Source organism: Ovis aries, chromosome 14 (genome assembly GCF_016772045.2).
Source record: "Ovis aries strain OAR_USU_Benz2616 breed Rambouillet chromosome 14, ARS-UI_Ramb_v3.0, whole genome shotgun sequence".
Classification (NCBI taxonomy): Eukaryota; Metazoa; Chordata; class Mammalia; order Artiodactyla; family Bovidae; genus Ovis; species Ovis aries.
This window is the reverse complement of record NC_056067.1, coordinates 55,017,670-55,039,674: the sequence shown is the minus strand read 5'-3', so window position 1 is coordinate 55,039,674 and position 22,005 is coordinate 55,017,670. Positions and strand designations below refer to the sequence as shown.

The 22,005-nt window shown below is 57.8% G+C and overlaps 4 protein-coding genes across 17 annotated transcripts in view; 2 read left to right on the top strand and 2 right to left on the bottom strand.

Annotated features, from left to right (window-relative positions):
• Positions 1-6,858, bottom strand: part of LOC101107465 (galactoside 2-alpha-L-fucosyltransferase SEC1) — a 32,576-nt gene extending 25,718 nt beyond the window's left edge. Inside the window, exon 1 of the mRNA XM_027978570.3 lies at positions 2,557-6,858. The gene's annotated coding sequence lies outside the window, so the exon portion shown is untranslated. The remainder of the gene's footprint in view (positions 1-2,556) is intronic.
• CA11 (carbonic anhydrase 11) lies at positions 547-6,931 on the top strand. 2 transcript variants are annotated; one of them, NM_001009408.2, is given in 9 exon segments: positions 1,057-1,360; positions 1,448-1,522; positions 2,283-2,425; positions 4,236-4,421; positions 5,002-5,097; positions 5,245-5,317; positions 5,428-5,582; positions 5,843-6,008; positions 6,803-6,931. In NM_001009408.2, coding segments are annotated over 9 exon segments (987 nt in total). In that variant the 5' UTR covers positions 1,057-1,293; the 3' UTR covers positions 6,829-6,931.
• A 637-nt stretch (positions 6,932-7,568) lies between these two features.
• Positions 7,569-13,759, top strand: DBP (D-box binding PAR bZIP transcription factor). 2 transcript variants are annotated; one of them, XM_042230695.1, is made up of 4 exons: positions 7,569-8,526; positions 8,979-9,389; positions 10,904-11,115; positions 13,282-13,759. In XM_042230695.1, exons 1-4 carry the CDS (start codon positions 8,430-8,432, stop codon positions 13,495-13,497), a joined length of 936 nt encoding a protein of 311 aa, XP_042086629.1. In that variant the 5' UTR covers positions 7,569-8,429; the 3' UTR covers positions 13,498-13,759. The 2 variants fall into 2 exon arrangements, with proteins under 2 accessions (XP_042086629.1, NP_001132921.1); NM_001139449.1 differs by having other exon boundaries at positions 7,940-8,078; positions 13,282-13,497.
• A 167-nt stretch (positions 13,760-13,926) lies between these two features.
• On the bottom strand, positions 13,927-21,818 carry SPHK2 (sphingosine kinase 2). 12 transcript variants are annotated; one of them, XM_027978562.2, is made up of 7 exons: positions 21,680-21,818; positions 20,541-20,717; positions 17,377-17,845; positions 16,447-16,596; positions 16,208-16,302; positions 16,001-16,116; positions 13,927-15,612 (listed from the first exon to the last, which is right to left on the bottom strand). In XM_027978562.2, the coding sequence occupies exons 2-7, from the start codon at positions 20,577-20,579 to the stop codon at positions 14,514-14,516; spliced, it is 1,968 nt and encodes a 655-aa protein (XP_027834363.1). In that variant the 5' UTR covers positions 20,580-20,717; positions 21,680-21,818; the 3' UTR covers positions 13,927-14,513. The 12 variants fall into 12 exon arrangements, with proteins under 12 accessions (XP_027834363.1, XP_027834362.1, XP_014955749.2 ...); XM_027978561.2 differs by having other exon boundaries at positions 20,541-20,695; XM_015100263.4 differs by having other exon boundaries at positions 20,541-20,695; positions 21,567-21,681.
• Positions 21,819-22,005: the final 187 nt, after the last annotated feature.

The following is a 22,005-nucleotide window of genomic DNA, read 5'->3' as shown; positions in this document are numbered from 1 at the left end:
CATTCAAGGTATGGAAGTCTGTCTGTCTCTCCTGCAGCCATCTCCCCCTGCCCAAACCCGCAGCCGCCCCACCCTATCCTCTTCTCTACCCTGCATCTCCCTCCGCCCTGTCTCTCGGTACTGATCTCAGGCTCGCCTTCCCTTCCCCAGCCTCCACAGTTCCCTGCCCTCACCTCTGCTCTCTCTTCTCTGCCTTCCCAGCTCCACCTCCTGCCTGCCTCTCTCTCCAAGTCTCTGCCTCCCTCTCCTGGTCAGCCGCCCACACCGCACTCAAGTCTCCCAGGGGATGCCCTAGCCGAGTTAAGGGAGCCCCTGGCGGAGGCCCGAGTGATGCACCGGGCAGGGGGCTGCAGGCAGTGATGCAGGCTCCAACCTGGGTCCCCGTGAGCTTGGGGAACCCCTGATCCTCTGGGGCCAGCGGCTCTGGGCGCAGAGACCTCGAGGACTCTCCCAGCTCCACCTTAAGCGCCCCCCCCCTTCCCTCTTCTGCGGAGGATGGAAACTGCCAGCTCTAGGGCCCCAGGTGTCCGGGCCACCCCCACCCCCAAGGCCCCAGTGCATCTGGGAGCTGGGGATCAGCCCCCCAATGACCCCTCCATCCTGCCCCTTGGGAGCCCCTACTCCATCCACACCAGCCCGAAGAGGAGGGTTCTCTGCTGTGAGAGCCCCCAACCCCACCCCCAAACAACGACAGAAAAATTAAATAACTGCAAGAGAGAGAAGAGAGGGAGGGGCAGGAGGGAGGAAGGGAGGAGAGAGACAGAGAAACAGAAGAGGCAGGAGAGGAGGAGGTGGGGAGGGAGAGAGGAGCTGGAGGCTGAGAGGGAGAGAGTGAGGAGGAGAAGAAGGGGAGAAGGGAGAAGGGAGAGGCAGGGACCGAGAAGGAAGGGAGGGAGGAGGAGGTGAGGGAAGCAGGATGGAGGGATGGAGTTAGGGGGCTTGGAAGAGCTTTTAATGAAAAGGGAGCGAAGAAGGGGAGTGTGCATCAGGAACCCAGAGGGAACCCGAGGGAGAAGCAGAAGGCAGAGAGAGGAGTAGGAAGATAGGGAGGCAGAGCGAGCCTGGAGGGTTCGGGAAAGGAAAGGGGAGGCAAAGCGAGGGAGAGGAGGAGAGAGGAGAGGGGTGGGGGTCCCAGATCCCCGCTGCCTCGGTAACTGGGGAACTGGGACTCCCTGCAGGGAGGAGCGGAAGGCTGGAAGTCCTGGGAGGGATTAGGGTTCCACAAAGAGGGGGAGAAGCTGAGAGAGGGCCGGCCGGGACATTGGGAAGGGGTCACCCCGAGGCCTCTTGGGGATGGGGGCTGCACCTCGTCTGAGCGCCCCTCGGGTGTTGGTACTCTGGGCCGCACTGGGAGCGGCAGGTAAGGCCTGGGGGTTGGGGCAGGAGCCCCTGAGGGAGGGGTGGGGTGGGGCGCCAAGGAGAGGGGTGCAGGCTGCTCTCTCCCCAGCTCACATCGGACCCGCACCTGACCCAGAGGACTGGTGGAGCTACAAGGATAATCTCCAGGGAAACTTCGTGCCAGGTGCAGCCGGGGCGGGGACTCTGGAGTCTGGGCTGCCCGGCGCTTTCTTCCTGAGATCCAGAAGTCCTCTCCTTCCCGCCCGCCCTCCCCACGCCCCAGACCCGAGAGTCCCAGCCCCTTCCTCCTCCCTCAGGAGGCCCAGTTTCTGAACCAGAGTGGCTCAGCATGGGACATTATACATGCGCATTTCAAGTAGTGAGTGGGAGTGACTGGAAGGTAAGAGAGTGTGGGGGTGGAAGAGTGTGTGTGTGTTTCCTGGGAAAGAGGCAGGTAGGTCCTGGCTCTTGCTGAGAACCAGAGGTTCAGTGGCCCCGTTCCCCTGCCTCCTCCTGCCCTCTCTTGCAACTCCTTCCTACTTCATTCATTATCCGGCTGTGGGACAAGGAGACTGAAAGAACTACAACTCCCATGACCTCTGGGGCAGGCAGGCAGTGAATGGGCTGTTTGGCAGTCCCGGGGCCTGCTGGGAGTTGTAGTTTCTTCCCCCATGACAATTTAAGATAGGTTTGATCAAAGAGACTTAGAGGTGTTAGGGCGGTAAGGGGGAGGGGGTCCTTAAGAAACGCCTCCAAGATTCTTCTAGGACCCCAGGATTCTGGATCCCAGCCCCCGCTTTCCTCAGAGCCAGGAGTCCAGATTCCCAGCCCTTCCTCTCCTGGGATCCAGGAATCCAGACGACAGCCTTCGTAGCGGGTCCCAGTCTAGGGGTCCAGTCCTTATTTCTGACTTCCTTTTCTCCCTACCCCACCTCGGCTCCCAGGACCTCCCTTCTGGGGCCTGGTGAACGCAGCCTGGAGTCTCTGTGCCGTGGGGAAGCGTCAGAGCCCCGTGGATGTGGACCTGAAGAGGGTCCTCTATGACCCCTTTCTGCCCCCTCTGAGACTCAGCACCGGGGGAGAGAAGGTAGGGAGCCTGGTGGGAGGGGTTACCGAATCCACTGGGGCGGGGCCTGAGTGGGCATCGGGGGTGGAGCTTTGAGTTGGGAGGCTAGCCTTGGGGGAGGAAGTCTACTCCGTGGAGAGGAGGCTACTTACACTCGCAAATGATCACCAAATCTTCCCTCCGCAGACATGGCTCCTAGTCTTCCCCTCTCTTAGAAGCAATGGTAAAACAGATCGTCTCCTGGGCCAGGCACTGTTTTCAAACTTGATGAATCCTCTAATCTTCACAGCACCATGAAATAGGTGCTATTATTATCCTCATTTTATGGATGCAGAAACTGAGGCACAGAGAGGTTAAGTTACTTACCTGAGGTCACACAGCCAGAGAGTGCCAGGGCTGGGATTCAGACCTCGGCAGCGTGGTTCCAGAATCCACCCTCTTGCCCGCTTTGCAATATTATTTCTTTGGCACTGTCCGGTCACCCAGCCAAAAGTCTGAGATTCCCCATCCCATTTCCTCCCTCACTTCCGTTTCCATCCGTTCCCTTTCTAGTTTTCCTGCTAAATAGCATTTCATTTCTTGTCCCTCCACTGGCCTCACCATCATCTTGCATTGGGACTGATGCTATATCATCTTTGCTGGCCTGCTTCTCTGCCTCCTGCAACCCATTCTCCATCCCATAGATAGAAAGATGTTTAAAAACACAAACTGGATCATACCACTCTCTCCTACTCAAAATCTTTCTGTTAGGATAAGTAATGACAGCATACACTTACACACTTAGCATGTGCCTGGTACTGTGCCAAATGTGTTATATCTATTCAATTATTTAAATAAAAACACAAAATACCCATTATTGCCCACAAGGCTCTGCACCACCCGGCTCCCATCACCACACTCTCCTTTGCTTACTGGGCTCTGGTCCCAGGCTTCTTCACTGTTACTGAAATAGGCCACCTCAGGGCCTTTGCACAGAATGTTCCCCCTTCTGGAATACCCTTCTCCTTGCTCCTTTCAAATAACCCCTCCTTATCCTTCAGGTCACCATTCAAATGTCACTTCTTCTTGGAAGCCATTCCTGACACTCCACCCCTACTCCATTCTCTGGGTTTCCTTTTTTTTTTTTTTGGCATGCTGCTTGCAACTTCTTAGTTCCTCAACGTGGGATTGACACCCAGGCCCCTGCAGTGGGAGCACAGGAGTCCTAACCACTGGACTGCCAGAGAATTCCCTGGGTTTTCCATTTATTAGAACTCCCAGTGCTCCTCGGTGTGGGCATAGGATGTAATTAATTAAGCATTTACTTATATGATTCAGTATTTATTGTTTCTCCTTCATTTGAACAGAAGCTCCACGAGCCCCAGAGTTTTTGTCTACTTGCTCATGGCTCTCTCCCTGGCATCCATGACACATAGTAGCAGCTCAATAAATACTTGTTAATTAAATTCACCACTATTGAGCACCTACCAAGGATCAGCCCAGACCCTGGAAAGACATTAGTGTTCAAACCATTCAGTTCAGTTCAGTTGCTCAGTCATGTCAGACTCTTGTGACCCCATGGACTGCAGCACACCAGGCCTCCCTGTCCATCACCAACTCCCGGAGTTTACCCAAACTCATGTCCATTGAGTCGGTGATGCCATCCAACCATCTCATCCTCTGTCGTCCCCTTCTCCTCCTGCCTTCAATCTTTCCCAGCATCAAGGTCTTTTCCAATGTTCAAACTGTGCTGAATGATTAAATGGATATTGGCTGTGGGAAATGTATGAATGGAAAACAGTCGGGAAAAGGTTTCTCTGCGTTCCCATGACTGCCTCTACCTCCCCTACAGCTCCGTGGAACTCTGTACAACACCGGTCGCCATGTCTCCTTCCTGCCTGCGCCCCGGCCTGTGGTTAATGTGTCTGGGGGGCCCCTCCTTTATAGCCACCGACTCAGTGAACTGCGGCTGCTATTTGGAGCACGTGACGGAGCTGGCTCTGAACACCAGATCAACCATCAGGGTTTCTCTGCTGAGGTGATGGCCGCTGACCTCTGACCCTCGGCCTTCACTCTAAGTCAACCAAATTCCTCCCACCTCCTGCATGCATGCTCAGATGCTCAATCATGTCTGACTCTTTGCAACCCAATGAACAGTAGCCCACCAGGCTCCTCTGTCCAAGGGATCCTCCCTGCAAGAATACCGGAGGGGGGGGTGCCATTTCCTCTTCCAGGGGATCTTCCGACTCAGGGATCAAACCCACATCTCCTTCATTGGCAGGTGGATTCTTCACCACTAGCGCCACCTGGGAAGCCCTCCAACCACCTCACCCTCCTCTTTTTTTTTTCCTTTAAAATTTTATTTATTTTTTAATTAAGGATAATTGCTTTACAGAATTTGGTTGTTTTCTGTGGAACATCAGCATGAATCAGCCATAGTCACCCTCCTTTTCATGCCTCATCCCATCTTTCTCCATAGAATCCACAGCCTGCCTCCCCCCCCACCCACCTCGTGAGCACTAATCCTTAACCTGACTTGGAACCCCAAAGTTGCTCCCATTGCCCACTCTGCGCTCCCCTTCTTCCGGAGGACCCCACTCTCTGTGCTTCCCTCCTAGGTGCAACTCATCCACTTCAACCAAGAACTCTATGGGAACCTCAGTGCCGCCACCAGGGGCCCCAATGGCCTGGCCATTCTCAGCCTCTTTGTCAATGTGAGCCCAGGGAGGGAGGGAAGGTCTGGACCTGGGATCTGAGAAGAGGGAACTAGGAAGCCCAGTCTCTGGGGTCCTAGGGGAGGAAGGGCTTGGGGACGCTTGGATTTCTGGGTTCCTCTCTCCTCACTGCATACCTCCACACAGGTGGCTGGTAGCTCAAACCCGTTCCTCAGCCGCCTCCTTAACCGTGACACCATCACCCGCATCTCCTATAAGAGTAAGTCCCTGGGCACCGGGAGGGTGCGGGGGGTGGATGGGGGATGGCTTATGCACATAGGGGAGTTCAGCAGGGGCACCCCTCTTCACTCTGACCTGATATTCCTGCAGATGATGCCTACTTTCTTCAAGACCTGAGCCTGGAGCTCCTGTTCCCCGAGTCCTTTGGCTTCATCACCTATCAGGGCTCTCTCAGCACCCCACCCTGCTCGGAGACTGTTACCTGGATCCTCATTGACAGGGCCCTCAATATCACCTCCCTCCAGGTGACCCTGTCAGCCCATTCCCCCCCCCCCGCCACCCCCCAACCCGTTCCTTGGCCTGGGTGTCCCCTAGCCTCACCTACCTTTCTACCCTCGCTTGACAGGGAACTGGAGGGAATTCGAGGGTCCTACCACCCTGGGGCTGTAGGGGGCGGAGTTGATCAAGACTCCGCCCACCCGCCCCCAGGGGCGGGGCTTCCTGCCCGCTGCCTCTAGAGCCGTTCGTTACTCACTCTCAGTTTCCCACCCCGCTTCCGTGGCAGATGCATTCCCTGAGACTTCTGAGCCAGAATCCTCCGTCCCAGATCTTCCAGAGCCTCAGCGGTAACGGCCGGCCCCTGCAGCCCTTGGCCCACAGGGCCTTGAGGGGCAACAGGGACCCCCGGCACCCCGAGAGGCGCTGCCGAGGCCCCAACTACCGCCTGCATGGTATGATGCAGTCTGCAACCCCTTCCACGTCTTGGTCTAACCCACCTATGTGTCTCCCCTTGATGTTTCAATATGATGCAGTCCAACCCCTCCCTTGCTGCTTCTGTGTGACCCAGCCTCCTGAACTCTCCCTCGCTCTTTCTCCCTTTGTGTCAAAGTGGTACAGCCCACCTTCCTGTCACAGACCATTGCAGGTCCGTGATTTGCTATTCTTCACTGCTTGCAACTTGCAACTCGGTGTATAACCGGAGCCCCCTGGTTTCCTTGTGGTACGATCCTGTACTGGCCCATGATTCTTGTAACTAGGGCTTTCCGAAATGGTACAGCCCAGATCCTTTCCCCTGTTTTCATGTGGTACAACCCTATACTGTTCCATAATCTGGCACGTCCCTTACTGAAAAGAAAAAAAAAAAAAAAACGTGGTACACTCCTTCTCCCCCTGCTTCCCCCTCCTGGTTCAGTCCCGTGATCTAGTCCACCTCACTGGCTTCACAACATGGTACAGCCCAGATCTCGCCATGAATACCTTCACGTAGTTCAGCCTAATGCTGAAACTGGATGTCCCTATTCCACCCTCCTGCTGCCCCGCTATGGTTCAGCCCAGTGCCAGGCAACCTGGCCATTTCCCCCAGCTTCTCAACCTGGTACATTCCGACTCCCCGCTTTGCAGCCTCCCTGTGGTAGAGCCCCGCCTGGCCCACACCCATCCGCCCCCTACCCGCCCCTTGCACGCCCCCTGCAAGGTCCATCCTATCTTGCCATAACTAACGTCCTCTACCCGTGTCATCTTACAGTGGATGATGTCCCCCATGGTCTCTGAGACTCCCCATCGAGGACTGCGCCTGCCTTTCCCAAGCCTCCCCACGAGGGGAGGGGAGTCACCCCCAAAACAAAGCTATTAAAGGGACAGAATACTTCCTGTATCTCAGTGGTCTCATTCTAGGCACGGCGGGGAAACATTTGGGTACTAAAGACTAGTAGCCTTCTTCTAGAAACCATCTGCCTTTTCCTAAACCCCACTAATCGGTTTTTTGGCTTCCGGGTTCCAGAAAGAGTTTCTTGGATGTGTAGCTCCTTTAAGCAGCGCTTCTCCCCTCCCACCCAATTACCCACCCTCCTGGGCAGGCAGCACGCGCAGAGCCATGTGCTTCCCCCTCCCGTCTGCCTCATTGGCTTGAACTGGGTCACGGTCCCGCCCCCAGAGCCATCTCCCATTGGGTAAATGTAGGTCAGGGTCCCGCCTCCCTCCAAAAGGCAAGGTAACTTCACGCTCTGAGCCCCTCTCTCGCACTTCTGGGCCTTGACGAATCCAGGGGTCCCATTGGCTGTGCGTCTCGAGGGGTCAGGATGCGATTGGCTCGCGCTTTCAGCTGGAGGGAGGCACGCGGCTGGGGTGCAAGGCCAGAGTCGGGTGGGGGCTGAGAGGAGGGGTGCGCTCTGTGGCGTCGGGTGTTTTGGTTTGGCTTTTTTTTTTCCGCGAAAGAAGTTTGCTTTGGCCACGCCTCAAGGCAGCCGCCTCCCTCTGCCCTCTCCCCCGGCGGTCCGCGCACACCTCTCGGTGCAGATTGCAAAGCTCCTTCCTTGGGGAGAGCTGCAGATTTTGCAAGAGCCAGGCTCGCCCACCCTGTAGAAGGAGCGCCTTGTGTCCCCCTGAACTCTCAGTTGCAAAGAGCCGGCCGCCTGATTTGATCACCCCCTCACCCAGACTGTATGCTCTTCTGGGACCCTCTTGAGTTGCACGTTTCTGCACCGAGGACTGCAAATCCCCGTCGCTCCTAGGATTTGCAGTATTCTGGATACTGGAGGCTTGCAAGCTACGCTCGCCCGCCTCTGGGCAGACACTTGCCCGAACCATCGGAGTGTGCCGCTGACTGGCAAGCCAGCTGTTCGCCTCTCCATGAATCCGTGAGCCTGCGGGCAGGTGCCGGGCGATGGCGCGGCCTGTGAGCGACAGGACCCCGGCCCCCCTGCTGCTGGGCGGCCCGACTGGAGCCCCCCCTGGTGGGGGAGCGCTGCTTGGGCTGCGAAGCCTTCTACAGGGGACCAGCAAGCCCAAAGAGCCAACTAGCTGTGAGTTCTAGCCCCCATCTCACCCAATTCAGACACCGTACTCCCTTAGGGACTCAAGTCCGGGGAGGGTCCCCAGCTACCTTCTAAGTGCCAAGAGTCCATCCTCTTTAAATACTTAAAGTCCAACCTTTAACTACCCCAATACTTAGGTGTTTAGAGCCCTAGCTCACAGGACCCAAAGGTACCGGCCCTCATGCCAGTCCACCCCGAGGACTCAAGACTCTAGGCCCCAGCCCCGTCTTCCTTTTGGTTCCGAGCGCCTGGACCCCAGGGGTCCAGGGAGAAGGGAGGGGGTGTGTCGAAGGCTCACACGGTTGTTACACGGGCTTGGGCGGGGCCTCCTGGGGTCACATGGAGTCTAGGGATGAGGAATGTGCCCCAGGAATAGAGCCCCTTCCTGCCCCCTTAAAGAGTGTGGAGGCGGGGAGAAGGGGGTACTGTGCGCCGGGTGTGTGTGTGGGGGGGTGGGGGCTGGAGGAGGGGGTTGTAGATTACAGAGGAATTACAGAGTTGTCATTTTTTTCTCTCACCTGCCCAACCCTCCACCTACCTCTGTCTGAACTTCCTCTCCCCTTCCTGGGTCTCTGTCCCCATCCCTCTTTGCATCCCTGTCCTCTGATCTTTCTGAGTCTCCCCCGATCTCCTGGTCCACCGTCCCCGTCTCTGTTCTTGCTTTCTGTGTCTCTCTCCCTCTCTGAGCCTCTACCTCCTCCTGTCTCTGGGTCCTTGCTCTCGTTCTCCGGTCTCTCTCCCACCTCCTTTCTGTGTCCCCGCTGTCTGGATCTCTGCGGTGCGGGGATCTATCCCCTTGTTCCTCGCGTTTCTCGCCACTCGGAGTTGATTCTTCATCTCTATCTTCCTCTTCCTCCCCACCCTGCTCTCTCTTTCCCTGGCCTGCAGGTCTCCTGAAGGAAAAGGAGCGCAAGGCACCCCCGCCAGCAGCAACAGTCCCCGGGCCGGGCCTGGAGACGGCGGGCCCGGCTGATGCTTCAGCTGGGGCGGTGGTGGGCGGCGGGTCCCCGAGGGGACGCCCGGGGGCTGCGCCCGGCCCGGGTTTGTTGGCGCCGCTACTGTGGGAGCGGACACTGCCGTTCGGCGACGTGGAGTACGTGGACCTGGACGCTTTCCTGCTCGAGCACGGGCTCCCTCCCAGCCCGCCACCCCCAGGCGGCCCGTCGCCAGCGCCCTCACCGGTGCGCACTCCCGCACCCTCCCCGGGGCCCGGCTCCTGCGGCTCGGCCTCCCCTCGCTCTTCGCCCGGGCACGCCCCCGCCCGGGCTGCTCTCGGGGCCGCCGGCGGCCACCGCGCAGGTGCGACTGCGGGGGCGAGGCAGGGCCCCGGTTGGGCGGGGCTTGGGCTCCAGAGGGCGGGGCTGTGCCGCAAGGGTTTGGGACGGTGGGACTGAGGCTGCATGCCCGAAGTCCGTGACCCCTAATCGGGAGACGTCGAGGGAGGTGTCCAGATTTTGTGTTCCCTAATAGACCAGGGAACTGGGTCTCCCAGACCTATAGGAGATGAGGGACTTGGGACCCCAAGTTCCAGGAAGCCTGCCCAGTGGTGAGGTCGTGTGAACTTTTATGTGGGAGGTGAGGACAAAGGGTCTGGATACTCGAGATCCCAGAACACCGAAGTTATTTACCGGAGTTTATTCTGGACTGCGCCCTAGAATCTGGGCCCGGAATCGGTGCAGCTGGGGTAGGGCCGGAGCTCCTAGGCCCTCTGCGAGCCAGAAAGACAAGGGCCGGCCACAGACGCACAGACGTGTTTCTCCAGGACAAAAGGGACTGGCGGCCCTGCGTCCTCGGTCCCCCTAGTGGAGAGAGGCGGGCGCCCTGGATCCCGAGAGTCCTTCAGAAGGGATCGTCATCCTAGGTCTTTCATTGACTGGGGCAAGGACTGAGCTTTCTATATTCCTGCAAGAGGTGCCCTGGGGTCCCAGAATCGTGCTTATCCCAGTGGCGAGAATGTCTGGGACTTGGGAATATAGAGCGGGGCCGTCCTCGAGTGTTCCCTAGAGAGCAGAGGGGCCTTGAGGTTGACAGCTGAGACCCCAGGGAGCAAGAGGAAACGTGGGCACCCTGGGGTTGCCACGGGAGGACAGCGGGTCGGGAATTCCCGGACACACCTGATCCTGGCCCTGACCTCCCCGCAGGACTAAGGCCCTCCCCTTCCCAGCCGCACATTCCCGCGCCACGTGAGTCCTCCTCCCTGCTCCGTGCTTCGCGCACGCGCGATCACGAGGGAGAGGGCGGGACTGGAGAAACGTGAGGGCGCCCGTGGCGGCGGGGCTGGGGGGTGGGGTGGGGGCGGGAAGCAGGCGCCAGCACGTGACTCGGCCCTGAACCTGTGTCCTCAGTTGGCCCCGGCTGGCTCTTTCTTAAAGATACAGGCAGCCTTTACGCTTGAACCAACCTCATTATGCTTTCTCACTCTTCAGACTTAATGACTCATAAGAAGCTAACTTGAAGTGTCATCAGGACACTTTTCTAGGCTTTGGTCGGGGATTCAGTTAAGAAGGGTAGGACTGTAGGAAAGACGCTAACTCTAAAGTCCTGAGGCTTTTAGAAGCAATGATCCAGGTTCTTGTGCTACTTAGGGCAAGTCACATAGGATTGGGCCTTGGTTTTCCTGTGTGACAAGCGGGAGTTGGTTTCATGATTGCTAAGCATCTTTGTGGCTTAGGGAATCTTCATATCTTATATTAGGGAGGTTAATCCCTGGTGGGCTTTATGTTTGACCCCATAAGGACCTTCCTTGCTAGCCTCTGGGGAACCCCCTTCCCCAAATAAATACGCCCTCAGGTAGCACATTCTGTTTCCCCAAGGCCTGACCTCTCGGGACACACCCAGCCCTGTGGACCCAGATACCGTGGAGGTGCTGATGACCTTTGAGCCTGACCCAGCCGATTTAGCCCTGTCCAGCATTCCCGGCCATGAGACCTTTGACCCTCGGAGACACCGCTTCTCCGAAGAGGAACTCAAGCCCCAGCCAATCATGAAGAAGGCGAGGAAGATCCAGGTGCCAGAGGAGCAGAAGGTGAGCTTTGCTGGGTGTGGGACACAGGTTTGTGCATGCTGGCCCCACATCCTGGGATGGCCCTCCCTTCACAGTCAGACCTGGATTTCTCACCGGGATTAGCACTCACGTTCTTCAAACCTACAGCCAAGGACCATGGGCAGCTGCATGGAGGGGGCGGGGGGGGGGGGGGGGGGGGGCGGGCGGCAGAGGTTTGGGCTTGAGATTTGTGAAAAGGAAATCATTATGGGACTCAGACTCAGCCAGCCCTGCTGGGACTGGTTTTACAGGATTGGAGTTTCTCCTGTCAATTGGACCCAAAACCCTCACTGTGGCAGGCTTCAGGGTCTACTAGTCACTACAGTTGCTAAGGATAGCATCCCTTTGGAATGGGGTATCAGCTTGCTGCTTCTGAGCAGCCAGCTTGGCTGGGGTTGGTCCTTTAATCTCTGGTTTGGGGCATCCTTCAGGGCAATAGGGCTTCCCTGGTGACTCAGACAGTAAAGAACCCGCCTGCAGTATAGGAGACCTGGGTTTGATCCCTGGGTTGGGAATATTCCCCTGAAGAAGGGAATGGCTACCCATTCCAGTATTCTTCCCTGGCAAATTCCATGGACAGAGGAGCCTAGCGGGCTACAGTCCATGGGGCCTCAAAGTGTCGGACACAAGTGAGCGACTTTCACTTTTTCAGGGCAGTTGCATTCTGCCTAGGATGAAGACTGCCAGCCCCTCTAGGCTTCAGGTTCTCATTTGCAGCTAGGGCCACATTCCGATTTGAGGTATTTGGAGCAGTAACTGCATCTCTCTAGCACTCTGTCTTTGCCAGGCCTGGGGTCTTCCCTCACAAGGGGTGCCTGGGCCTGGTCTCACAAGACCTTGCCGTGTCCTTGTGTAAGACACAACTACTTGAACCAGTGAGTGAGGGCGTGTGTGTGTGCGAAGTCACTTCAGTCGTTTCTAACTCTTTCTGACCCCATGGACTGTAGCCCGCCAGGCTCCTCTGTCCGTGGGATTCTCCAGGCAAGAATACTGGAGTGGGTTGCCATGCCCTCTTCCAGGGGATCTTCCCGACCCAGGGATCGAACCCGTGTCTCTTAGGTCTCCTGCACTGGCAAACAGGTTCTTTATCCCTAGCACCACTGAGGAAGCCCAGTGAGTACTGGCCTGTAAACCAAATCTAGACCAGTGGTTTCTCCTGCCACAGGGCTCTGTTGTTAGGAACTGGATTTGCCCTAGCAAGCAGGGACTAGGCTTTAATGGAATGAGGTTGGAAGGGCATCTTCCAGAGCTCTGGGTGGTCCTTGTTACCAAGGAGTGGTCCTCCCTCACAGTCAAATTCAAGGACTGGAGAACTCTAAACATGGTGTGGGAAGGTCTCGGGACAGACCCTTTTGCACCCAGGGCCTGTTGGGAGAAGGCAACTCCCTGGCCTCTATGCAAAGCCAGTGGTTCAGAGGGACTTCCCTGGCAGTCCAGTGGTTAAGACACCGAGCTCCCAACACAGAGGGCACAGTTTCGGTTCATGGTTGGGGAACCAAGATCCTGCATGCTGCACTGTGTGGCCAAAAACAAGACAATAATTGAGCCAGTGCATCAGAAACTGGCTGTGTTCATTGGGACCACTTATACCTCACTTTTGTTTGCTGAGGAGGGATAAGACCGCCTTGGCAACCAGGTCAGAAGGGCCCAGCTCTGAGAGGTTTTTATGGGACACGAGACCCCATCCCTAGGAACAACCAGGATCTGAAAAGGTGATCTATAGGGCGTTTCACTAGGAGATGCCCTCAGGCCCTGAAGGCCTTGTTGCTAGGGAACCAGTATCCTTAGCAAACCTGGGAGCTAACTGCAGGCCTTTTGTCAAGTGAGAAGAGCTTGGGTCTGCTTTGCACAGTGGAGACTATAAAGCTCAGTTGCTTAAGGTAGGAGGCTATCTCCTGCCTTAGCTGTTGCTATGGGTCCGCTTTCCTTAGCAACAAGGGCCCTAGAAGGCCAGACTCTTGGGCACTCATCCATCCACTGGAGACCTGGTATCCTTTCGGCTCAACTGCTGGGCGAGAAGCAGCTCCCCGGGATGGTGGGGGCTCTCTTAGCTGTAATCTGGTCCCAGAAGGCACAAGCAAAGCTGTTCCTCCCTTCTCTCGCTGGGGCTGGGCCCGTCTGGACCTTAGTGCTTTCCTGCCCACCCAGGACGAGAAATACTGGAGCCGACGGTACAAGAATAACGAGGCAGCCAAGCGGTCCCGCGACGCCCGGAGGCTCAAGGAGAACCAGATATCGGTGCGGGCGGCCTTCCTGGAGAAGGAGAACGCCCTGCTGCGGCAGGAGGTGGTGGCCGTGCGCCAGGAGCTGTCCCACTACCGCGCTGTGCTGTCCCGATACCAGGCCCAGCACGGAGCCCTGTGAGGCCGCCCCCACCCCCAGGGGAAGTTCTTCTCCGCCTCGCTCAGACTTGTGCCCTGACACCCTCTTCCCTTCCCTGCCCTGTGGCCCACGGGCCGGCCAGCTGGGTGCCCCAGGGACGTGATGATGCAGATAAATACATTTATATTTTTAAGAAAAAGCGAGCCTCCCCGCTCCCTCACAGGGACGGGGAGGGTCCTCAGTGTGTCCCCCATCCTCCCACCGCCTCCGTTAACACAATCCTGAATAAATCTTGAGAACCCCAGAGCCAGCTGTCGTGGGGGAGGAGGCAGCTCCCTGGCCCTAGTTAAAGGCCAGCGGGTTACGCTGGCTGCAGTCCATGGGCAGGTCTGGGCTTCGGTCCGTAAGGCAGGAGTGCCCAAGAGTCCGATCCCTCCCACGGGCTGCTGGATGGAGGAAGGGGCGAGGACCTGAGAGGAATGAAGCCACTGCCTTTATTGCATAGACCTTTTCAATTGCTTTGAAGATTGGGGTTGGGGGAACGCACAGAAGATAGGACACGAACTTCCCCACCCGGGGGTAGAGGAACATTAGTGCAAATCGGAGCGCCGGCCCGGGGGAACCTGCCCCTCCCGGGCTGATTGGCCAGCTTGGTGGAGGCACCGGAGTAAACGGGGCCAATTAGCTAAGGCCTCCCCGGCCCGTACATTCCAGGTCGCGTCACTGGACGCGTTAAGACAAGCTCCGCCCTCAGCCGACCTGGCTTTTCACGAGCCGGGCACGAGGACCTGGAGTATATCCCGCCCTCACTGATCAGGCACTACCCTTGGGGCGAGCTCATTTCTCCGTGACCCTGCCGACCCCAAGCCCCTGGAGTTCGGGACACCCTCCAGCATCACTTCTGGTCCCCTAGGGTAGGGCGCAATCCTGAGATGGGGCTGGGACCGGTGTGCGGCTTCCCTGCCAACTCCAGCAGCCTCGCCATGCCTCCTAGCTCGAGCTCCGCCCCTTTGGGAATGTTAAGCCCCGCCCCTGGCGGGCCCCAAACTTGGTCGAGTTTAGGCTTCCCTCCCAGGGCAGCCTGGAGGACCCGTGAGCAATGTACCAAGGCCAGGATGCACCTGCGCCTGCAATGGCCCATACTCCACCTGCTCCCCGTCCACCGTGAGCACGCCGCGGGGCGTGAGCGGCTCTAGGCGGAAGGCACGAGCTGCGGCGTAGCCCAGGTGCGGACAGCCCAGGCTGAAGTGGTTACCACGCTCCATGGCCAGAAACAGGCGCAGTAGCGCCGTCCGAGAGATGCCACTGCGCACCCAGCACAGGTGCACCAGGCCATCGTCAAACCGCGCGTGGGGGGCCGCCACGAGGTCAGCCCCCAGGTGGCTGGGTAAGATGGCCAAAATAAGCACAAAGTCTCCCTCCATCGTCACCCAGCCTGGGGGTAGTGGAGTGCCTAGAGGAGGGAGCAGGTGATCAGGTGGTCCCCCAGCAGAGATGGCTACCGGGGCACCAGGGGTGGGAGATGGGAGCCCAGAGGATGCTGCCATTTCTGAGGCCCCCTCGCTGATGGGTGAGAGCTGAGCTGCTTTGGGGGTCCCCGGGGGCGAGGGCAGCAGTGGGTCCGGGGAGAGTGGAGCATCCCCAGCCCCACCCCAGTCCCCAGCCAGCTCTGGGCCCCCACCGTTGAGGGACAGGATGGGCAGGGGTTCAGGTGAGCCAGGGGAGGTCAGGGCAGGCTGAGGCAGGGGCAGGGGCAGGGGCAGGTCTGACACTGAGCGATGCAGGGGTGAGTGGGCCACGGGAGGGGCTGGGGCTGGGGCCAGGGTCAACTCTGACTTGGCCCTTGGCAGGCCATGGGCAGGGGCAGGCGAGGCGGGTTCCACAGTGGCAGGGAGGTAGGAGAAGCGGCCGCGGTAGGTGTGCAACGTGGCAAGGCCCAGGACTGTGCCCAGCGTGAAGCGAGCACTGCCCAGGGCCCTGAAGCGCTCGCTCTGGATGTCCACGTCTGACACGAAGCCCCAGGCCACAGACAGGAAAGAGAAACAGCGGGAGCCGGAGGCCAGAGTCACGGAGAGCAGGTCCAACGGGTGGCTGCCACCCCGGCAGAGCAGTAAAGAGCAGTTGAGTAGCAGGTCAATGCCCAGGGCCGGCTCAAATCTTCACAATCAGACATGGACAGACACAACAGGAAAGAGTAAACAGGGCTGGTGAGACACTCCGTGCCCAGGCCAGGGGGGGAAGAGGTGTGCACGGGACGTGGACTGGCAGGGAAGCAGACAAGGGGGTTGGGGTGGGCAACCAGGCCTGGGCCCACCCACAGCCATCTGGCCACCTCCAGGCGGGCTCTACTGGGCCAGGTTCCCTGTCAGTTCTTTCACTGCAGAAGCATTCACTGAGTGCCTCTTGTGTGCCAGGCACAGTTCTAGGCACTAGGGAGACTGCTCAGAACGAGGCAGGCAAAAACGTCTGGGGGATAGGGTGGCAGCGGAGGGCTGCAAAGCAGATGGACTAGGCCCCTCATCCCAGCAGGGCTCCTCCCACCTACCCCCCGTGCTGGTTTATGGCCCCTGCTAACGCGTTGCCCGAGCCACAGGGGAGAATGCCCATGGGGGTCTTCACAGCCTCTTCCCAGTCGGGGCGTTGTAGGAGTCCATTCAGCACCTGGAGGGTGGGAGACCGGACACCCAGGTGTTGGTCCTGGCCCCTGCAGACCCCCCGGGCTCAGGCTTGAGGAAGGGTGGTCCTGCCCTACCTCATGCAGCAGCCCATCTCCCGAGACTGTGACAATGCCGTCCCATTCACTCAGGTTCAGCCCCTGGACCAGCTCACGGGCATGGTTCTGTCGTTCTAACGTGGGGGACCAGAAGTGAGGCGGGCTCTTCCATGCCCCCGAACCCATCACACCTCCTCACCCCCAACCCCACCCCCCCCCGCTTCTAGACTCCGGAGCCCTAGCCCCCAGCTCCCACCTCCTTCCTGCACTGCCCTTACCTGTCTGGATCAAGTTGAAGGACAGCCCCGCTTCGGAAATCATGGGCAACACATGGTTCTTACACCACTGCCAGGCCAGGCCCCGCCCCCCAAAGGGATTGACCAATAGGAGCAATCGGGGTGGCCTCGGCAGGAGATCGGGGGTGATTTCTGCAGAGAGAGGGGAAGGAGTCTACAGAGATCAGGGACCCAGGCTTCTCACCTCAGAAACAGTAACTGCAAATAGCCTCAGTGGAGCTGGTGGAGGGCTGGCGTCAAAACCTGGAAGTCCAGCTTTTCCCTCCCGGGCCTCACCAGCTCAGGCCCAGGTGTGCAGCTCCGTGCACCCACCACGCCCAGGTGAGGAGACAAAGGCAGCGCTGGGGATCCTAATCCTGTGCCCTTTGGACTCGAGGGAGGAAGGAGGAGAGCTGTCTCCACCTTCCACAGCCCCAAACACCTGGGCCCCGGGTCAGGTTACTCCACTGTGGGAAGCAGTCAGGACCAAGGGAAACCCACCACCTGGGGCCCACGGAACCTTTACCTCCTCGTGCCATCTGAGTACCCTGGGTGGGGGTCTCTCCCTGAGAGCCTTCTTTGATCCCACCCCTGCCCCCCAACCAGAGCTGGATGCGATGCCATCTCCAGGCCTAGGAGCACGTCTCTTGGCTGCTCTCACCAGCCCAGGCGCCTCTGACTCATCTGTGGTCAGGACCCGGGGAAGGGGAAGGGAACAGACTGAAATCCTGCAGGAGCAGCGAACACGACTCCTCCTCGGCCTGTGATTTTCCTTCTGTAGCCCATCCCTGTGTATCACTCTTTCAGGACGAAGCCAGAGGGACACATCACACAGACAGACACACAGAAAAGGAGACACAGAGACGCCCACAGAGGGAGAGCCGCAGAGACACCGAGGTGGCCTTAGGGCAGAGGGGCTGCCCAGTGCCTCACCCCCGTCCCCAGGCAGTGGCAGTCCACGGAGCAGACACGTGAGGGCAGTGGCCCAGCGCTGGGCCTCAGTGCGGTTCTCCTCGTAGGTGGCTGCCCCGTCGGCCCGGAAGGTGCGTGCAGCTCTGCGCCGGCCCCCGCGCCGGCCCCTGGGGTAGGTGTAGACGCAGAAGTAGGCTGCTGAGTCCAGGGGGCTTCGGCTCCGCAGGGTACAGCAGCCTGAGACCTCGGTCAGCAGGACCAGGCCACCCCGGGGCCGGGCCTCGGGCTTTGGGCGCAACCGCTGTATGTGCAGGGCTTGTGGTGTGAGAGTGAGGGCGAAGCGTGGGCCGCGGGCTGGGTAGGAGCCAAACTCGCCATGCAGGAGTGGGGTGCTGGGGGTCAGTGGCGGTGGGGGGGCCATGGCCTTGACCCTGTCCAGGGCGCTTCTAGGCCGGTAGCCCCAGCTCCAGGTCAGCTCCTGCTCTGGCCTCTGTGGGGGAGGAAGGAGGGCAGGAGTCAGAGTCCAGGAGCCCCGTGGTGGGCAGAGGGGAGCACGGGCAGGGCCTGTGGACCGGAGGACAGTGAGGCGAGGGGTGCCAACAGGCGAGATGGAAGCACCAGAGGGAGACAGGCCCGGGCAGAGTGTGGGAAGACTCTGAGGACACAGGGCAGAGGTCAGGTGGACGAGAAGGCCAGCATCCGGGACGGTCCGCACCCAGGCATGCAAAGATTCATTCCTTTATTCCCCCAATAATCACTCAATACTATGTGCCAATGGGGCTCCCTGGTGGCTCAGTGGTAAAGGGTCCGCCTGTCAGTGCAGGAGATGCAAGGGATGTGGGTTCGATTCCTGGGTTGGGAAGATCCCCTGGAGTAGGAAAGGGCAACCCACTCCAGTATTCGTGCCTGGAGAATTCCACAGACAGAGGAGCCTGGCGGGCTACAGTCCATGGGGTCACAGAGAGTCACACACGACTGAGCACACACAGGCACACACTCAGACACAGGAAAACAGGTCTGAGAGCCAGAGAAACAGAGAGGAGACAAACAGCCTCAGCGAGAAGAAACCTAATACAATGAAAGGAATTTAGAGAGCAAGGAAGAGTGTAGGGGCTCCAGAGGCACACGGAGGACCAGAAAGACAACAGTGGAGAGAAAGACACAGAAGAGGCAGGAGTCAGGGGGTCCAGTATCTGGAAAGACTGAGAAAGGGGTGTGACATGGAGAGACTAAGGGGTTGGAGAGGGAGAGCCACATGTGGGAACCTGCAAGGGACAGAGGCCAAGAGGTGAGCCTCAAGCACTGACCTGGGCGTCTGGCCACCTGCTCTCCAGGGAGAGACTGGGAGCTGGGCCTGAGATCCCCTCCCCCTGCCCTCTGCCCAGTTCCTGACTCCCTCTTCCTGCTCACCTTTGTTCCCCACTGCCCCGCCTACCCAGTCACCTATCAGTTCTCACCTATCCCAGGCCCAGAACTGCCCCAGACACACCCCCATCTGTGGACTCACTCTTAGGAGTGACCTCTGTCTCCGACCCAGGGGGGTTCTTCAAGGTTCACCCATAAACTTGCATTGACCGCGCCCCCGTCCCCTTACCTTAAATCAGTTTGCACGGAGCCCTAGATCTCCCCCAGTCCTTGGCCTGCGATTCTGTCCCTAGGTCCCCAGGCTTCTGGCCTGGTCTTCATCCATAGGTTCCCCCCAATCAATAAGCTTAAGTCTCTGTCTCCGGTTCCCTGGGTTCCGGGCCTTCATCCCCACCCCATTTCCAGAACCCGGCTCCAGACCTGAGTTTTCATTCCTGGATCTCTCAGTCCTGGTTCTGGTTCTCCATCTCCACCCCACACCACTAGTACCCCAGTCTCGGGTCTGCGTATACGTTCCTCTTGGTCCCTGAGTCTTCCTGACTTGGGCCCATGTCCCGGACCTGGGCCCTCCTCACACGCCGGGTCCTCCTCCACACAGCCCCTCTAGTCATCAACTGCCCGCACCAGACCCTGGGGGGGAGGGGAGGGTGTGCATCCGCTCAGCCAATGGCTGCGCGGCCGGCCTGAATTGCACCAATAAGAGGGTGCGGGGGCGTGACCAGTCGACTCGCGCAAGGGCTTTGCGCAGGGGCTTGCCGCGGAAGCGCTGGAGAACTGGGCGGGGTATCGCCTTTCGCAAGATCAGCCGCCATTAAAGGTGAGGGCACAGGCGCAGTAGAGGCGGCTACACGGTCCTATGGCAGCGCCCCTGTTCCCATCTTTATTGAGGGCACGTGGGCCTGGCCCATTCTTTGAGTTTATAAAAGACAAGGGGGCGTGGGGGAGGAGGTCGTTAACTGCAGACAGAGAACACATCTAACAAAGAGCAGAGAAATGCAAAAACAGTAAAAGAGAAGCAGAGGCAGAGGCGGTACCACACTTAGACATAGAGCAGAAAAGAGATATAAACAAACAAAGACAACAGAATTAAGAATGTGCAAGGTAAGGACATAAGAAAACCCAGAAAATTATGGACGCATAGAGAGATGGGGACAGACACTTTTGGAATGAAAACCAGGAAGGAGAGGCTCATTAATTCACAAACTGTTTACCTTGGGCAAAAACTGGGGACATCATGGCATAAATATTTGCCCAGTGAAACGGCAAGGCAGAGACACAGGAAAGAGAATGGGAGAGACAGTATAAGAGAGAGATATGTATCTCGGTCAAAGGTGAGGGACGGAGAGAATGTTGGAGGCTGAGAGGAACTGAGACCAAGAGACAGAAAGCAAACATATGGACAAAGAGACATAGAGAGGCAAAGACATGAGGAAACTGAAAGAAAGAAGGCAAGAATAATATCAGGTGACCTAGAAACAGAACCGTAGATAGAAAGACACGTGCTGAAGGAGACAGGGACTGAGCTTGTTACAAAGAAATAAATGCAGGATGAAGTTCATTCCCTGCAAAACAACGTACCTAGCGTTCAACTGAGAATAGCAACAGCACCAGCTAATATGTGCCAAAGAATGACCCTGAGAGAGGGACAGACACCCAGTAAGATGGAGAGACCAAGAAACAGTGTGTGTGCTTAGTGCGCCAGGAAAAAGGAACATACAGTGATCAAAGAGGCTGAGACTCAAAAACCAAGGCACAGGGACAAGGGGGAGAAGAAAACTGTCCCATGGTTTCATTATCTTGACTTTCACATAGACCCTTACCTGGTCCTGCCGCTCCTCTGCTTCAAGGTGTCCATTCATCTGCTAGTCCTCCGCTGTGTTACCACGTCAGCAAGACGCTGGGCCTGGTTCGGAGGCCATGGGTTGGTGGTATGGGCAAGGAGTCAGGGCTCATGGTGCAGGTTTGGTCTGTGGCTCTGTGAAGAAGTAAGTAGGAGCCTGAAGGGCAAAGTAAAGGAGGCCAAGCTATTATAGGAATACTGCAGGCCCTAGAGGCAGGGCTTCCACAAGGAAGAAGTTTCATCACTGTCCCAACCAGTCCATCTGGTCCCATCCAGTAAAGTCAGTAACAAGAATAGATACTAATTTTTAGCAAGCACTTACTATGAACCAAACATTGTCCTGAGCTTTTAAACTAATTTTTAAACTAAATGCTCCAAAACACTCTATGTGCCAGGCCTACTATCCATCCCCCTTTTCCAGATAAAAAAGTAAGGCACCAAGAAGTTACACGACTTGCCCAAGGTCACGCCATTAGTAAGGATTAACAACAAAGCCACGAACTGAATTAGATTACAAACGATATCACCATCTTTCTATGTCGCTGCTCCTCTCTGGATCTCCACCTTCCCCCTTTCTAGGTCTTCTCACTCTCCCGGGTCACCAATTCATCACCCCCGCTTTCTGTTCACTTCCCTTCTCGGTCTCCATTCCTCCTCCTCTTGGAACCTAAGGCTCCCCTCCCCTCTTTCAGGAGGGTTTTTTTTTTTTTTTTACCCATCCCCTCTCTACCCCCATCCTCAAAGCCCGGGGGGCCTCAGCTTGCCTCCTCTACTCTCCAGTACCGTGCACATCCCTCAAACTGAAACGCGCTGGACCACCTGAATCTTTCCCGCTGGGAAAAGCAGCCTCCCGATGGCAGGGACAAGCAGGGTTCAGGGAAGGGCCATCTGAGGCCAGAGGGAGGAGGTGAACCTAAAAACTGGTAATACAGGATGCCACAATCGAAGTGCAGCAAGATGATCTCGGGTTACATCTCAAGTAAGACTTCGCGAGCTGCAACCTCACCTGAGAGGCGCAGCAAGCAATAAGACAGAGGAGAACCTCCTGAGGAAACGCCCAAAGCTTGAGGTCAGAGGTTTTCCGAGGTCCAGACTAGCCAGACAGCCCCGCCTCCTCACCTCTAACACTCGGCTCTCTGGGTCCTCCGGGAGCCACAGAGAGGCCGTCGGCGTCGGGCCAGAGCGTCACCGCGCGACGCCTCTTACTAGCTCCGCGCGACATCTCTCTCGCTCCGAGAGCCTTTTCTTCCGGAAGACTATCAAGAACAGCGTGAATAGAGCTAGAGAGGCCCCCGACGTGCGGGTCCTTCCGTCCTTGGCGCAGCCCTTGTTCCCCTTTAGATGCTCCTCCACTCAATTCCGGAAACGCCCATCTAGCTGGCCTTCTGATTCACCATAGAGAGGCGTGAGTCATAGTAGAGCGCCGCGTCGCCCAAGTGATGTCA

Bases quoted from the DNA above. Each gene is read 5' to 3' on its own strand.
- SPHK2 (XM_027978562.2), bottom strand. From the start codon at position 20,579: ATGAATGGACACCTTGAAGCAGAGGAGCGGCAGGACCAG. The intron at 17,846-20,540 runs GTAAGGGTCTAT...CCTCCCCCACAG, and splicing joins CAGAGGAGCGGCAGGACCAG to AGGCCAGAGCAGGAGCTGAC. The intron at 16,117-16,207 runs GTAGGGCAGGAC...CCCACCCTCCAG, and splicing joins GAGATGGGCTGCTGCATGAG to GTGCTGAATGGACTCCTACA.
- CA11 (XM_042230711.2), top strand. From the start codon at position 1,294: ATGGGGGCTGCACCTCGTCTGAGCGCCCCTCGGGTGTTGGTACTCTGG. The intron at 5,098-5,244 runs GTGAGCCCAGGG...ACCTCCACACAG, and splicing joins TTCTCAGCCTCTTTGTCAAT to GTGGCTGGTAGCTCAAACCC. The intron at 5,583-5,842 runs GTGACCCTGTCA...CTTCCGTGGCAG, and splicing joins TCAATATCACCTCCCTCCAG to ATGCATTCCCTGAGACTTCT.
- DBP (NM_001139449.1), top strand. From the start codon at position 7,940: ATGGCGCGGCCTGTGAGCGACAGGACCCCGGCCCCCCTGCTGCTGGGC. The intron at 9,390-10,903 runs GTGCGACTGCGG...TGTTTCCCCAAG, and splicing joins CGCCGGCGGCCACCGCGCAG to GCCTGACCTCTCGGGACACA. The intron at 11,116-13,281 runs GTGAGCTTTGCT...CTGCCCACCCAG, and splicing joins AGGTGCCAGAGGAGCAGAAG to GACGAGAAATACTGGAGCCG.